The sequence below is a fragment of the Cucumis sativus genome, chromosome 3 (assembly GCF_000004075.3).
Source record: "Cucumis sativus cultivar 9930 chromosome 3, Cucumber_9930_V3, whole genome shotgun sequence".
Classification (NCBI taxonomy): domain Eukaryota; kingdom Viridiplantae; phylum Streptophyta; class Magnoliopsida; order Cucurbitales; family Cucurbitaceae; genus Cucumis; species Cucumis sativus.
In genome coordinates, this window is record NC_026657.2 from 27768640 (window position 1) to 27782753 (window position 14114).

The 14114-nt window shown below is 33.5% G+C and overlaps 2 protein-coding genes and 2 long non-coding RNA genes across 4 annotated transcripts; 3 read left to right on the forward strand and 1 right to left on the reverse strand.

Annotated features, from left to right (window-relative positions):
• The first annotated feature begins 8 nt into the window (after nucleotides 1–8).
• LOC101205376 (zinc finger CCCH domain-containing protein 30) lies at nucleotides 9–4322 on the forward strand. The gene is made up of 2 exons (XM_004149550.3): nucleotides 9–310; nucleotides 1332–4322. Exon 2 carries the CDS (start codon nucleotides 1342–1344, stop codon nucleotides 3514–3516), a length of 2175 nt encoding a protein of 724 aa, XP_004149598.1. The 5' UTR covers nucleotides 9–310; nucleotides 1332–1341; the 3' UTR covers nucleotides 3517–4322.
• A 2466-nt stretch (nucleotides 4323–6788) lies between these two features.
• On the reverse strand, nucleotides 6789–11517 carry LOC101205612 (protein DETOXIFICATION 43). Its single transcript, XM_031881954.1, has 13 exons — nucleotides 11376–11517; nucleotides 11151–11272; nucleotides 10637–11047; nucleotides 10248–10435; nucleotides 9981–10116; nucleotides 9784–9880; nucleotides 9602–9702; nucleotides 9281–9444; nucleotides 8939–9010; nucleotides 8702–8818; nucleotides 8123–8218; nucleotides 7758–7879; nucleotides 6789–7074 (listed from the first exon to the last, which is right to left on the reverse strand). The coding sequence occupies exons 1-13, from the start codon at nucleotides 11450–11452 to the stop codon at nucleotides 7020–7022; spliced, it is 1758 nt and encodes a 585-aa protein (XP_031737814.1). The 5' UTR covers nucleotides 11453–11517; the 3' UTR covers nucleotides 6789–7019.
• LOC116402521 lies at nucleotides 8732–9686 on the forward strand. Its single transcript, XR_004214932.1, has 3 exons — nucleotides 8732–9196; nucleotides 9265–9410; nucleotides 9552–9686. It is a non-coding gene; the product is annotated as an uncharacterized LOC116402521 (long non-coding RNA).
• Nucleotides 10712–11942, forward strand: LOC116402520. The gene is made up of 2 exons (XR_004214931.1): nucleotides 10712–10851; nucleotides 10934–11942. It is a non-coding gene; the product is annotated as an uncharacterized LOC116402520 (long non-coding RNA).
• Nucleotides 11943–14114: the final 2172 nt, after the last annotated feature.

The window sequence follows — 14114 nt, forward strand, 5'->3', positions numbered from 1 at the left end:
TAAATTCCCCCAAATTTTTTCCATTCCGCATTTCATTTCAATTTCAGACGTTACTTTCTTCTTCTTCTTCTTCTTCTTCTTTCTCTTCACCATCTCTTTGAAAAAAAAAATCTTCTTCTTCCTCTCTATTTCATCCACCGGCGCCGGAGATGAACGCCTTTACCTTCCTCTCTCCGATCTTCTTCTTTTCCTTTACCGGAGTGCTTTCTTCCTCTTCTTTCTCCTCCGATCGATGAGTGTCACTGTCCAACCACGCTTTCTCCTCTCTCTCAGATCTCTCGCTGCTTTTCTTCCGCTGCTTTAGATAACTGTGAGTTTTTGTTTTAGTAGTTCGGATTCAGCGTGAAGCTGATTATTCTTGTTTAATTTTATTTTTTAATGTGTATTTTTATATTTGGTTTCGATGGAAGCGGGAGGGGGGAAGGGGGAAGGGTTCTATCGCAGTTTAGTATGGGTGAAGCTTTTGAGATGTTTTATTGTTGTTATGTTGTGCAACCTATTGTTTGCTTATGATCGTGATATTAGGGTGGATATTAGTTGTTAACTGATCTGTTTATATCAGCCACGTTGTACTTTTTGAGCGATGTACCTTGTTAATTTTGCGGTTTCTTTGATTTTGATGTTCATTTCTGTTTATCTTTTGTTTGAATGATTTATTTTTATGGCTGTTTTTTTTTTTTGTAGTTTAGTTGTTGTGATTGTTGATTATCTGGGAGTGGTGGGTAAGTTGGGATATGTTTTTATGTAGTTTTTTCGCATTGAAAATGCATTAAGATCTTAGAGAAAACAGATTGAAGCTTTTAGGTTGAAACTCGAAACTTTAGATCGGAACCTTCATCATCAAAATCTTGTCTTTTTTCATCTCCGGTGATAGTGGCTTAGCATATGCTACTAAAATATAGAATCTTATGTCAAATACAGCTTGCTCTGACTGTGGTCCCTTGTGGTTTACCTATTTATGGGTCTGAATATGGACTTTGGATTTTTCTTATTCTTTTAAAGCTCCTGTGGGTACCAGTACTCAACTCTTTGTTGATTCTTATCCTGTTTTTCCTGTCAATTGTTGCACAATTGGATTGTAATCTGGGTGGAGAGACTTTCTGCTATTATTTGCTGCTTTTGGATGATAGAGTTGCAATTTTGATCACTTCTTATCCCTTAGTAATTTCTTGAATAAGCTTGTTATATGCTCATTCTGGTAAGATGTTGAACATATTTTGATCATGTTTATATTTATTTCCATGAGGTTTCTTTATTTTTTTTTTTGTTGACACTGATTTCGTTGATGTTATTTAAGGTATAAATAATTTCTTCATTTCCTTGGATTTCAGATATTTGAGTATGTGTGGTGGTCCAGAAAAATCTAATTCTTCATCGACTACAACAGCAAGCTCACCTAACCCCAAAGACATGAATCATTTAACCGTTGATTGTGAGGATTCTTTTTATAGTTTACTGGAGCTTGTTTCTGACAATGATGCCGAAGGCTTCAAACGTTTGATGCAGTCTGATTTGTTTTCTCTGAACAAGTCTGGTCTTTGGTATGTTCGTCAAAAAGGCTCAAAACAAGTTGTTAATGAGCATAGGACTCCCCTGATGGTTGCTGCAACATATGGTTGTGTTGATGTTCTGAAGCTTATACTATCATATCCTGAGGTTGATGTTAATCTCTCAGCTGGCACAGACAAGAGCACTGCTCTCCACTGTGCTACATCCAGTGGATCTGTGAATGCTGTTGATATTGTTGATTTGCTATTATCTGCTGGTGCCGACCCAAACTCCAAGGATGTTAATGGTGACCGCCCTGTTGATGTCATTTTTATTCATCCAAAGTTGCAGAAGCAGAATACTAGGTTCAAGCTCGAGGAACTTCTTAATAGTCATTCAAATGGATCAATGGACGTGTCCTGTTTACATTTGTCAATTAAAACACCCAATTCAGAGTCACCACCACTTTCTTCATCATTGGAGGATGAATTTCCATCTCCACCCAAGTCTATTTCTTCTCCCAAATTTACTGATGGGTTTGGAAACTCTGCAAAGGAGAAGAAAGAATATCCAATTGATCCATCGCTTCCTGACATCAAGAACAGCATATATGCAACTGATGAGTTTCGCATGTTCTCTTTCAAGGTTAGACCTTGTTCTCGAGCATATTCTCATGATTGGACTGAGTGTCCTTTTGTCCACCCAGGGGAGAATGCTCGCAGAAGAGACCCAAGGAAGTTTCACTACAGCTGTGTTCCTTGCCCAGATTTCAGAAAGGGGGCTTGTAGGCGTGGGGATATGTGTGAATATGCACATGGAGTGTTTGAGTGTTGGCTACATCCAGCACAGTACCGAACTCGTCTGTGCAAGGATGGTACCAGTTGCAATAGGCGGGTTTGCTTCTTTGCTCACACCAATGAAGAACTAAGGCCACTGTATGTGTCCACTGGATCTGCTGTCCCTTCCCCACGGTCAATTGGGTCAGCACCAACTGTAATGGATATGGCCACTGCATTGGGTCTTCTTCCTGGTTCTCCCTCATCGATGTCTGCTTTATCCCCATCTCCATTTACTCAATCCATGTCACCCTCATCTAATGGCGTATCTCACTCTTCTGTGAACTGGCAGCAGCCTAATGTGCCGACCCTTCATCTTCCAGGAAGTAACCTTCAATCCAGCCGGTTGAGGTCATCTCTGAATGCAAGAGATATGCCTCTGGAGGATTTAAATGCCTTGCCAGACTTTGAAAATCAGCCACGGATTTTGAATGATATGAACTGTTTCTCTCAGCCTCGTCCGAGTGCTGTGTCTGTTAGTCGATCTGGCTGGACCCAAACACTAACCCCTAACAACCTTGAAGAGCTTTTTTCTTCTGAGATCTCTCTGTCTCCTCGATTCTCTGATCCAGCTGCCAATGTCTTTTCCCCTACCCGCAAATCAACAATGCTTAACCAATTCCAGCAGCAGCAGCAGAACATGTTATCACCTATTAATACAAGCATTATGTCCCCTAAGAATGTTGATCATCATTTGTTGCAGGCCTCCTTTGGAGTTTCATCCCCAGGAAGGATGTCACCGAGAAGCACTGAGCCACTGTCCCCAATGGGATCTAGGTTCTCTGCCTTTGTACAGCGTGAAAAGCAACATCTTCGCACTCTCAGTTCGAGGGAGCTTGGATCTAACATTCCGAGTTCATTGATCGGATCTCCTGTCAATTCTTTGCCTAAATGGGGGTCACCCAATGGAAAGGTGGACTGGTCGGTTGGTAAGAATGAACTGGGTCAACTGCGGAGGTCATCGTCTTTTGAAATGGGAAATAACGGGGAGGAGCCTGACTTATCATGGGTTCAATCCCTGGTTAAGGAATCCCCACCTGAGATGCTAAAAGAGAAGCTGGCAGTGTCCGGGATGGGCACTGCAGCATCCGGTGAGGGTCTAACTACTTCTAAATCACAATTAGAATCCACTGATCATTCTGTGATAGGAGCTTGGCTTGAGCAGATGCAGCTTGATCAGCTTGTAGTGTAGTACAACAACAACAACAAAAAAAGCCATTTTCATTTTACTCATCTGAGATAGGTATTTTACCCTAAAATTCTTTTTGGGTAAGGTGAAGCTGAAGGGTACAAACAGAGGTGAAGATGATGAGGAGGTGGAGGAAGAATAGGAAGGTTTGGTTGAAGAAGAAGAAAGGGTTCAGATCATTCAATTACTTACCATTCATTATTTTACATCAGTCAAGTCAGTCAAATTCTCTGGGCCAAAGGAAACTTGTCCAGGTTCCATTATATTTCTCTCCTTTTTTCTGCAATTTCATTTCCAACAAAGGCTTCTTGATTTAAAAGCTGTAGAAACCAAGAGCTTTTTCTTTTCTTTTCTTTCTTTCTTTCTTTCTATTTTAAAATTTTCCATCCATATATAAAACAAAAAGAAGAGGTTAATTATCTTTCAGGAAGAGGATGAGGAGGGATATGTATTGCTTAAAAGATTGTCCAATTTGTTGAGAGTTTCCTCTTACATTGATGTAAAACTTTTATTTTGAAGTTTTTTTTTTTTTGTTATTATTATTATTATTATAACTATTGTATTATTTATTAATTATCATTAATATTATAAAATTCTGTGTATTGTAAATGTTGATGGGTTGTGTGGTGTGTTTGTTGATGTGAAATTTTGTTTCTTAGGAGAAAGGAAAGGGATGGAGGATCTGTGAAAGTGGCATTCTCCCAAATAGGATGTTGATTGGTTTGATTGAAACTTCAAATTTGGAGTTTCATATTTAAATAATGGGAAGTTGGAAAGTGATTGAATAATATCTATTACTATTATTATTATTTATTATTGTGTGTAGATAGATATATTGATTTGTTCATAATGTTGTGGGTGTAATTGTCCAACTACTTTGTGTCCCATGGTTGAAGTGGGTAGCCAAGACTTTTGAAGTGGGTTACTACCTTTTTACTTTTTGGGATATCTTTTTTATTCACTTTTGTAGGCCCCATTTAAATTTAGTTTTAATGTACAATACCCTATTATCCTATTATATCTTCAGATAATAACACTGATTCTTTGTTTTCACACCATATTTATATTTTGCTACATTCTAAAACAATCTTTTATAATATTTCATGATATATTTCATTTCTTTCTTGCCCTTGTTCGATTTCTTATTGCCCAGTCAATTCCTTTCACCAATTCTTTCACTTTCTATATGCATTGCCTTTTAATTGTTTTGATTTTTTTTAGAGTTAGAGTCTCTTTGAATTGATTCCAAGGACATGTTTTCAAAATTAAAACATTTTAAAAGATAAACTAAATACACCCTTAAACATGTTTGGGTCAACTACTACTATGATTTCCCTTTTTGATTCAATTGGTTTTTGTTAGTTTCTTTTAGGAAAATAAAGGTGAACTTCTGCTTCAATTTACAAGACTTTGATTTTTTAGTTTAAAAAACAGTAGGCATTAGTTTTCATAAATGTTGGTAGGATGTGGTGAATAAACCCCTTATCACTTTAATTAGTGTTTATTACAAGTTTAGTTTTGAAAATTATTTTTTATTTCGTCCACTGGCCATTTTTCGTTTCCATTTGTTACATTTAGTTCTTAATGAAGTTTGATTTCAAGATTTGAAATTTCAACTTCCATTTTTCACAAAGAGATAAAAACTGAATGTTCTCTTTTGGTGTTCATGTCTGTTTATTAACTCGAATAATTATTATCTGTTAATTTCCACTATTTTATATCACTTTTAAAATTTGATTTTATTTCATAATTTTCTTAATATTTATTAAGAAATAAATGGCTAATGCTTGAAAATAGTTGAAAATGGGTATTTATGTGAAAAGACCAAGATTACAAATGTAAATTTAAAATTAAGGGACTAAAATAAAACTAAACACAAAACTAAACTTAAAAAATAGATGGATAAACATTTAGAAATATAATGTTTATTTGGCGAAATAAAACTTTTTTTTTGAGTGATTTTATTTATTTTAGAATTGGTTTAAAACACGACTTTTTATCGGAATTCATATTGATTATTGATTGAGAGGGTATATAATCTTTTTTTTGTTTGAGTTTCAACATCCTTTTTCTGGTTTGCCATATCTCGATCAAGGCTATCAACCAATCCATTCTTCTTTTTGTTGTTACCTTGTTCGCTTGGTGAGACAAATATGTTTTACTTACCATATTCCCCATTGATCTCTAGCAATTGATTAAGCTCACTGTTGTGCTATTCAACAATCCTTTCACAAGTCTCCCTCTACAATTCATGAATTATGACTTTTGTCAACAGTAGGGTATACTAGCCATGAATTTGGAGCTAATGAAACATTTTGCAGGAATCTTTTCTCAAAATTCTCAACTACTTTTTTCTTTGAAGTGTGGGGTATTTTTTTTTTTTGTCACGAGGAACCCATAGTCAAATTAAACGTCCAAAGTGACCCAAGAGGTATAATGAACTTGAAACTTGTAAGGTCGAAAGTTGCAACTTTTCTCCATGTGCATGAACTTTATCATACAAGTAACCATCCGATATTTATTTGTACTTATTTCCATCGTCAAACATGGTCATCAATACAACCTTATTCATCATGGTTGTAAGTATTCAGAGGGATCACTTCTATGAGCTAATGACCATTGGGGATCAGACATTGAATTCATGTTCACCAATAACATTTGACAATAACATTTGACTACTGTAGTTACGTTGAGCTAGATTGCTTGGAGGTTGTTCGCATCCGAAGATCTCAGGGAATATTTGGGTCAAGGAGTTGAGGAGTAGGAAGTGAAAATTAAAGTGTAGAGTTGTGAACTTCACTCCTTGTTTGGTCCAATGAGGTCGTCGATCCCATAACGAAAAACATTAATTTTATGTCTTATTAGTTCCTTACTATATGTAGAATTCAAGAGTTGAGAACCGTTTCCAACTTCACAATTCTACTGTGCCGTAGAGAAAATTAAATAGGGTTGGTTGAGATTCTTAATTTGGTTGTGCTTTTGGGAGATGGGTGTATACTCTAAATGGAGTTGGAAAGAGGTTTAGCATGAGGCAATGCTTTTCACATAGGGAGCAAAATTCCTCAAGGTGGCTTTTGAGGGTTGTCCATATCCACTAGACAAACCACAATTGATTGTATTTTGCATTTTTGTTATCATTTGTACATTTTGTGAGGACTATATTATGCTGTAGGCTGTAGTCTTTTTTTTTTTTTCTCTTCATAAAAATGTAACATTATAATAACTTTATATCCATTAAATTTGTAAGAGTATATATGTAAGTTGAAGTATCCTCATTTTAACATATAAATAAAGATGTTCATATTCATGTAATCATTAATTATGAAATAACTTAAAATATAACGTTACACAAATAAACACAGGTAGCTTTTCAAGGAGGAATACAAAAATAATAATAACAATAGTAATATTAATATTAATGACACTAAAGAAATGAAAACTATAAGATTACTGTTCTTATAAGATTTTACTAATTGAAGTTTCTGTTTGGGATGAAACCAATGTAATTAAGGCAGCAATGGTCCTCTTAGGTAACGCCATGGTCCTGTTCCACTTCCCATCCTATACAGATTAACATCTAAAGTATTTACAATTTTATTCCATACACAACAACAAAACAAAAATATAATTTAACTAATAAAAAGAGGAAAAATTTACGAATACAAATTCAACTCTCGGAGTTTATCAATAATAAACCATATTAATACTGTCTACAATAGTCTTATTGTTGATAGAATTTTCTATACTTACATTTTTTTTAAAAGAAAAAGTAGTTATAGTATACTAAAGTTCGATTTTTGTATAAAAAATTTAAAAGAAGATAAGGATTTTCAATTTGGTTATCATTAGTACATGTATTTGAAGTTAGGGAAAGGACTAGAATGACTATTTTTTCAAAGCTTGTTTACTAAATAAGAATTTATTTAAATATACAAATATCAAAATAAAACTAAACTTGAAAGTAGAGTGACTAAATAAGATCCAGAAAACTAATAATTTATAAAACACATGAAATCAACCATTGTTATCAAATAAATTTCAATATAGTATAATACTATTAATGTATTGAGTTCTTAAAAGTCAAGATTTAGGAAGAAGGGACTTTATCAAATTAGGTGTTGGTTATAAAAAAAGATGCATTATTTGGTCGAATTTTTCTTCTAAAAAAACAAAAGAAAGGTGGAAAAAGTCATAGTTTTGAATAGAAAAAGAAAGAAAGATAATGAGAATATAAGAAAAAATACCTCAAGAAACCAACAAGAGTGCGAAGGGCCATGTAGATGGCCAAAGCAGTCCAAATTCCAATGAACCCATAGCTTTTGGAGAGAAGGAATAGAGAGATGATGGTTGCAATTGAAACCAAAGTCTACAAATATATTCACACAAAAATATATGTTAAATTGGATATATAGTTGCAATTATAGAGGAAAATTTAGTGTAGATTTAGGAGACTTGATCCCTCCCTAAACATATATAAAGAACATAGATTATATGAATAGTCTTCCAAAGTTTGTAACCTACCACAACCAGAGATTGTATAATTTAGTTTTAAGTAGTGTGTAAAAGCAATTCAAAAGAAGAAATATGTGAAAGAAAGAAAAGAGGTTACCAAAGAGTAGGCAGAGTAAGCAAAATCAGAAGCTCCAAAGTTTACTCCATCGAACACAAATGCTAAAGAATTCATTGGTTGAGTAGCTGCCACAAACTAAAAGAGAAACACATTTGACAATAAAGTATTTGAAATAAAATAAAAACATTTTTAAAAAAAATTATTACATGTCTCTATTTTATTTATGGTAATGGTGTAATAACTAGCTCCAAACTATATTTACTAATATAACATAATCATACATAGATATAACAATAAAAAAAAGTTATATCTAACTTTACTAAAATGGTAATAGATTTAGATAAACTTTTGATTTTTGATTTTCAGTTAATTAATTAAAAATAAGGGTGAAGCAAATTTGTTAAATTAATTTTAACAATAAAGCTTAAATAATTAAGAATAAAAATAATATAAAACAAACTTATGAATATAGTTGAGTATTAAATTAAAAATTGGAATTTAGGAAAAAACTCATACATTAGATTATTAAAGATCGAATTAAGACAAAATAAGAAGTAAAGAATTATATGTGAACTAAATGATATTTAAATACAGATTCAAAGCGTTAAGTATAAATACCGGAACCCCGAGATGGATGAGTGCTTGAACGTTTAAATCTCTAGAGAAGATTCCAGCTCCGAAGAGCATAATCGCTGCAACAATCACCGCAAGTCCAACCCCCATAACCAAACTCATCTGCATTTCCAATCCCCAACTAATCCCTTTTAGTGTTTCAATCTTCTTCTTTGTTTTTCCCCATTTACATTTTATCTTCTTCCGAATTTATATTACACTAGGGAATTCCAAGTTCTTTACCTGTAGTACCCTTGTGGCTGTAGCCGTTGTCTTCTCGTAATCTTTCTCTGCAAATGCACACGCTAGGATCGCCTGAACCAAAAATTCAACACCCATAAAGTAGAAATTTGAGAGGAATTGGCGTTACTAGAGAGATTGATTATACGGCATCGTTACTAGATAAACATGGGTTTCGTCCCCAAACGCGAAATCAATTGGTTACTGGAGGAGTGGCTCGTATATCGTTTAAAGATTGTGAGGTCCTCGTGTTTTTTCAATGTAAGATCCTTGATATACTGTGTCTCAGGTAAATAACTATTATACTAAAAGACTCAGGCCATATATAGGGTTTCACGTAACTACCTGTCCGGCAACTGCGAGGCCATCAGCAAGGAGGGATGATGTCATCCAGACCTGCAAGCAAGTCTGGAAGGCAGCCATTGGCGTTGGACCTAGCCGAGCAGCCATGGATGCAGCAAGTGTCACGCAGAAGGTCACAGCTATAACTCTTGCCAGCAGCAGACTACCTGCATTCAGAAAAGCTCTACCATGTTGAAACCAATATTGACATGAATCTGAAAAATTCTGACGGAAATCATCAAGTAACTCTGTATTTGTATTTTGTTGTTTTTAGGTGCTAATCTCTGTTGTAGAAGAAGAGGAGAATATGGGCATGAATGTTACCATTTTTGAGAAACCGACCAAACTGCAAATCTCTAAGGCTTGGAGGTAAGAGATCAACTTTTTGCATCAATCTCCAAGCAAGGACCAACACAATTAGGTACCTGAGGTAATAACAATAGCAAGTTATGAATGAAAATAATGGATTGTAACAGCTCAAATCTGTGAGCTATAATGTTACTTACTGAGAGAGAACATGTGCAATGGCTGCACCCCTCACTCCCAAGTGGCAAACAAATATCAAAATTGGATCCAAAATGATGTTTGTTGTGTACCCCAAAACTACAGAAAGACCAAATAAGAGAATGGAGAAAAAGAATTAGAGAAAGAGGCAAATTGCTAGCAATTTTTCTGTAAGAAGTCTGATAAAAATTAGAGCTACCAATGACATAGAGAGGAGTTCTTGTGTCCTTAAACCCTCTGAAAATTCCCTGCATGGCCAGAGAGAGGAGAACAGCAGGAGCACCAAGTGATCTTAACACCAAGTATTTCATTGCAGGAGCTAGCATTGGAGAACTCTATTGATTCATTTTATCAACACCAGAAAAAATAAGTACAATATGGAAAAATATTAGGTTGTTTTTAATATTTTCTGATACTGAAGCAGAAGGGTATTCGATTTGTAATTTTTATTGATGATGAAACTTACTTCCTTCACTCCCATTACATTTAATAGGTATTTAGCCCCAAATGCAAGGAACACAGCTTGCAGGAGGCCCAAAACTGTCCCAAAGATCAGTGCTGTGGATGCCGAACCAATGTGCTTCTTCTCTTTCTTTTTTGGCTTGACTGTAGGGGTGGAAACAGCAGGAGGCTGACCTGTACATGTGCTCAAATCTGCCATTGAAAACCCTCAGAATTTAGTTCAAATATGGAAATTAGATTGATCACATGGTTTATTTTTCTGCAAGCAGAGAGATTCCATTTTTTTTTACTGCCAACTTGAGGCTGAAGATATTGGCAATCTCTCTCGGAAGGTCAAAGGTTCAAGTCACTACTATTACCCTGGTTTGAACTACAACAGGAAAATTCTTATACCTTTTTCAACATTCTCAAGTGTTGGATTTTCTAGTATAGATTCTTTCGTTCCATCTTGGTTTGAGGATTTCTTTTCTAGCTCCTTACACTTTGCTTCTGATGCATTCTTTTCCAAGTCTTGAATGGTGCCATTTTGGGGTGTTGAGTTTCTTGGTTCATTACTTGTAAGTGAAGCAGAACTGTTATTTTCCAACATGTTTTCCTTCTTGATTGATGTAAGTTCTCTCTTTTGGCCATTTTCTGTCAAATGCTTCTCTAAATCACATTTAACTGGTTTTATGGCTGTTTTTCCAACAGCGTCTTCCTCAGCCACAAATGATGTTGTTATGCTCACCAGTGGGAATATGGTGATCCTTGAAGCTTGATTGAATATTGCAACAGACACTCCAACAGCCGCAAGCTCAACAGCTCCTGCAGAAACCAAGTTAAAGTTGTTCTTTGTCAATGATATTACAAACCACTAAATTGGTTCGACATTGCAATGAAGAGAAAGCAATAAATGCATAGTATATACCAATATGTCCGACAAAAATGGTGTCGATAAGAGAAGCAATGGGATCAGCGGCAACAGCTAGAGCAGCTGGAAATGCAATTCCAAGGATCTCTTTTCCAAGTTCATCCCATTTGAAAACAAGTCTGAAATAATATTTCTCTGAATCAGTAACAAATCAAAGAGCCATCCAAGAAGCAAAAGATCGTGGCAACGAAGAAAGAGAAAATGGAGGACAAAGTTATATACCTTGAATCCTTGAAGAAAACATTCATAGGCATTTTCCACTTGTTCTTTTTTGTCACTAAACCAACCTCATTTTCCATAGTTCAGTTTTTCTTTTCCTAACTAAGTTCTTGATCTTTTTTATATAGCAATCAGCTAGCCACTCTGTCTGTGTCTCTTTAAGTGCACAGAGAAGCAATATTTGAAATCTGCAGACTGAGTGATTATGAAGCAAAACTTCAGTTACAACTACAGAAAAACATGCAAAACACAAAACAAAGGAATTGATGAAACGCATGGAAGCTCTCTCTCCTGCTCACATGGTGATGGTGAATACAACAATATATTGCTGCAGTTTTTTTTTTTTTTTTTATCAACTTTAAGGAATCTACACGCCATGGTGACGAAGAACAAACATGTCCATTAAGGTGAATACTATGCAAAGGATTGGAGAGATATTGAGATGAAAAGGCAATTTGTGCATTGCTCATGGAAAGGTATGTGCTTTATATACTGATTTTGCTGTACGAGCTTTGGAATAAAATGGTCTCATTATTATTAGTTACAAACTTACAATCAAAAGCTTTGGAATCTTGGGATAAAATCTGACCTCCCTCAGTAACCTGTGGCTCTAGTAACAACTTAAAATGTTCTTAACCAAAGGAATATTTTTACACTTATTTTAGGACAACTGGGTTGAAAAGTAAGAAAATTCCCCTGTTGCTCTTGTGGTTTTATTTATTTATTTGTAAAAAATTCCTAAAAATTTCTTTCATGTTTTTGAATGAAAGGGATGGTTCAAATCTCAAGAGAGGTTTGTTCGTAATACAAAGAGAGAAAGTAAAATCTTGTTTGCAGGGATTTGATTAAAGGAGCAATTGAAATAAGTGGTTCAAATTAGGATGTACTTCAGAACAAACCAATTCTTTGGTTGTGAAAATTTGATGCTAAGAAAGTGATGACATGAAAGAAGGCATGGTAGAAAATAACTTTTCTTTGTTTCAGAATTTTTTTATGATAGCAAAAAACACCTTCACACCTTCTTCACATCAGAGTGATTGACAAAATTGATAAACTTAGTGTTTATTCAGAATGATTTGTAAGGGTTTTAAAAAATCTCATCTCAACTTTAAGACGAAAGAAAATGCACTGAATATTGACATGTTGTGAAAATGAAATGTGGAGTTGATGAATTATTAATAGAATATTAGAGTTGAGATAATAATTTTATTCTTTATTCCTTTGAACAGAAGGGAATTTCCTATTTCAACATATTTTCTTATTCCTTCATTTCATTAAAATTTGCAGCTTCACATATCTAAATAAAGTGTAGGGGAAAATTTTGTGATAATAAAAGTCTCGTTTAATAATTAATCTACTTTTGGTTTTTTTTTTTAAAGTAAAGTTATAAACATTATTTCAATTTATAAATTTTTCTCTTCCGTTTTGTTTTTCACTTTCTACTAATGCTTGTTTATGTAAAGGAGAAAATAAACGTAAAAATATACAAATAGACAATTACTAATGAACAAGCATTAACCTCAATTTGTTTTTTTTTTTTTTTTAAAAAAATTAAGTATCTAAGTACTCCTTCTACTTCTGAATTTCTTAGATTTCATCTTTTTTTTTATATATATAATTCATGATTTAAAAAATTAAATCAAAATTTAAAAAAAAAGTGCTTTGAAGACTCTCACTGTAATTTCTAATAAAATACTGTAATTTCTAATAAAATGATGTAAGTGATTAGAAGAAATTGAGAGAAAACAAATCTAACTTAAAAAACAAAATAATAATAAAACAAAGTGATAGTTTTTAAAAAGTTAATTTTGTAACCCACTCTTTCTGCCTATTGTTTTATTTGTTTTTGTCATCTACCTATGAAGAGTGTTTTCGAAAATCAAGTGCGAAAAAATATGTAGAATTTATGAAAACTAAAATTAGTTATGAAGTGAGGCCTTAGTGAATACTAATTTATTTCATATATATTTCAAATATGTAACAGTATAATTTATAATTAATTCCAGTTTGATATATAAATGTTCATTTTAATTAGTTTTTGCTTTTTGAAATATATGGTTGTTTCCTCCCAAATTTTCAATTATGGTTTTCATCAATTTTAAATTCTAAAAATAAAATCTAGTTTTTGAAAGAACCATTATATTTCTTTTTATAACTATTGAGAACATGGTTGGATTTTTAAACATCAGTAGAATCTAAATAACAACATATTGAAAAATTCGTGAAGGAGAAAAATCGTTCATAAGCTTAATTTTTAAAAACAAAAAAAAAAACAACAAATTGATTATCAAAGGAGGTTTTGATTATTAAAGTAATTTAGTATGAAAGTACTTTAGTTTAATCTATTCTAATCTATGTTTTAACAATAGAACTAAACTGTTATGGAATTTAAAGAAGCACTAAAATTTTGGTTACAAAATTAAAGCAAATGAATTAAATAGACAAATAATATTCAAGGACTAAATAAATTCTTACTGATACAAAAAAAAGAAGTTGCATGCATCACAACACGTAGTGTCTTAAGATATCAGTATACATGGATAAAGAATAATCAACTACAATGGTATCTAAGAATTAAAGTTTAGAATATATAAAATAAAATACATGAGAGTTCACATACCGAGAGTATTGCATTACTTGAGGTGAGATGTAGAGACAAATTAGTACATACTTAATCTTTGAAGATGTTGCTCATATTGGATATTATACAAAACGAAAATAACGTAAACGAAAAGAACTCTA

What these genes read in the sequence shown, in the direction of transcription:
- LOC101205376 (XM_004149550.3), top strand. Translation starts at nt 1,342, where the DNA reads ATGTGTGGTGGTCCAGAAAAATCTAATTCTTCATCGACTACAACAGCA.
- LOC101205612 (XM_031881954.1), bottom strand. Translation starts at nt 11,452, where the DNA reads ATGGAAAATGAGGTTGGTTTAGTGACAAAAAAGAACAAGTGGAAAATG. An exon ending in ACTTGAGAATGTTGAAAAAG is followed by an intron (nt 10,436 to 10,636) that starts GTATAAGAATTT and finishes TTTCAATGGCAG; the next exon opens with ATTTGAGCACATGTACAGGT. An exon ending in CAGCCACAAGGGTACTACAG is followed by an intron (nt 8,819 to 8,938) that starts GTAAAGAACTTG and finishes TTGGAAATGCAG; the next exon opens with ATGAGTTTGGTTATGGGGGT.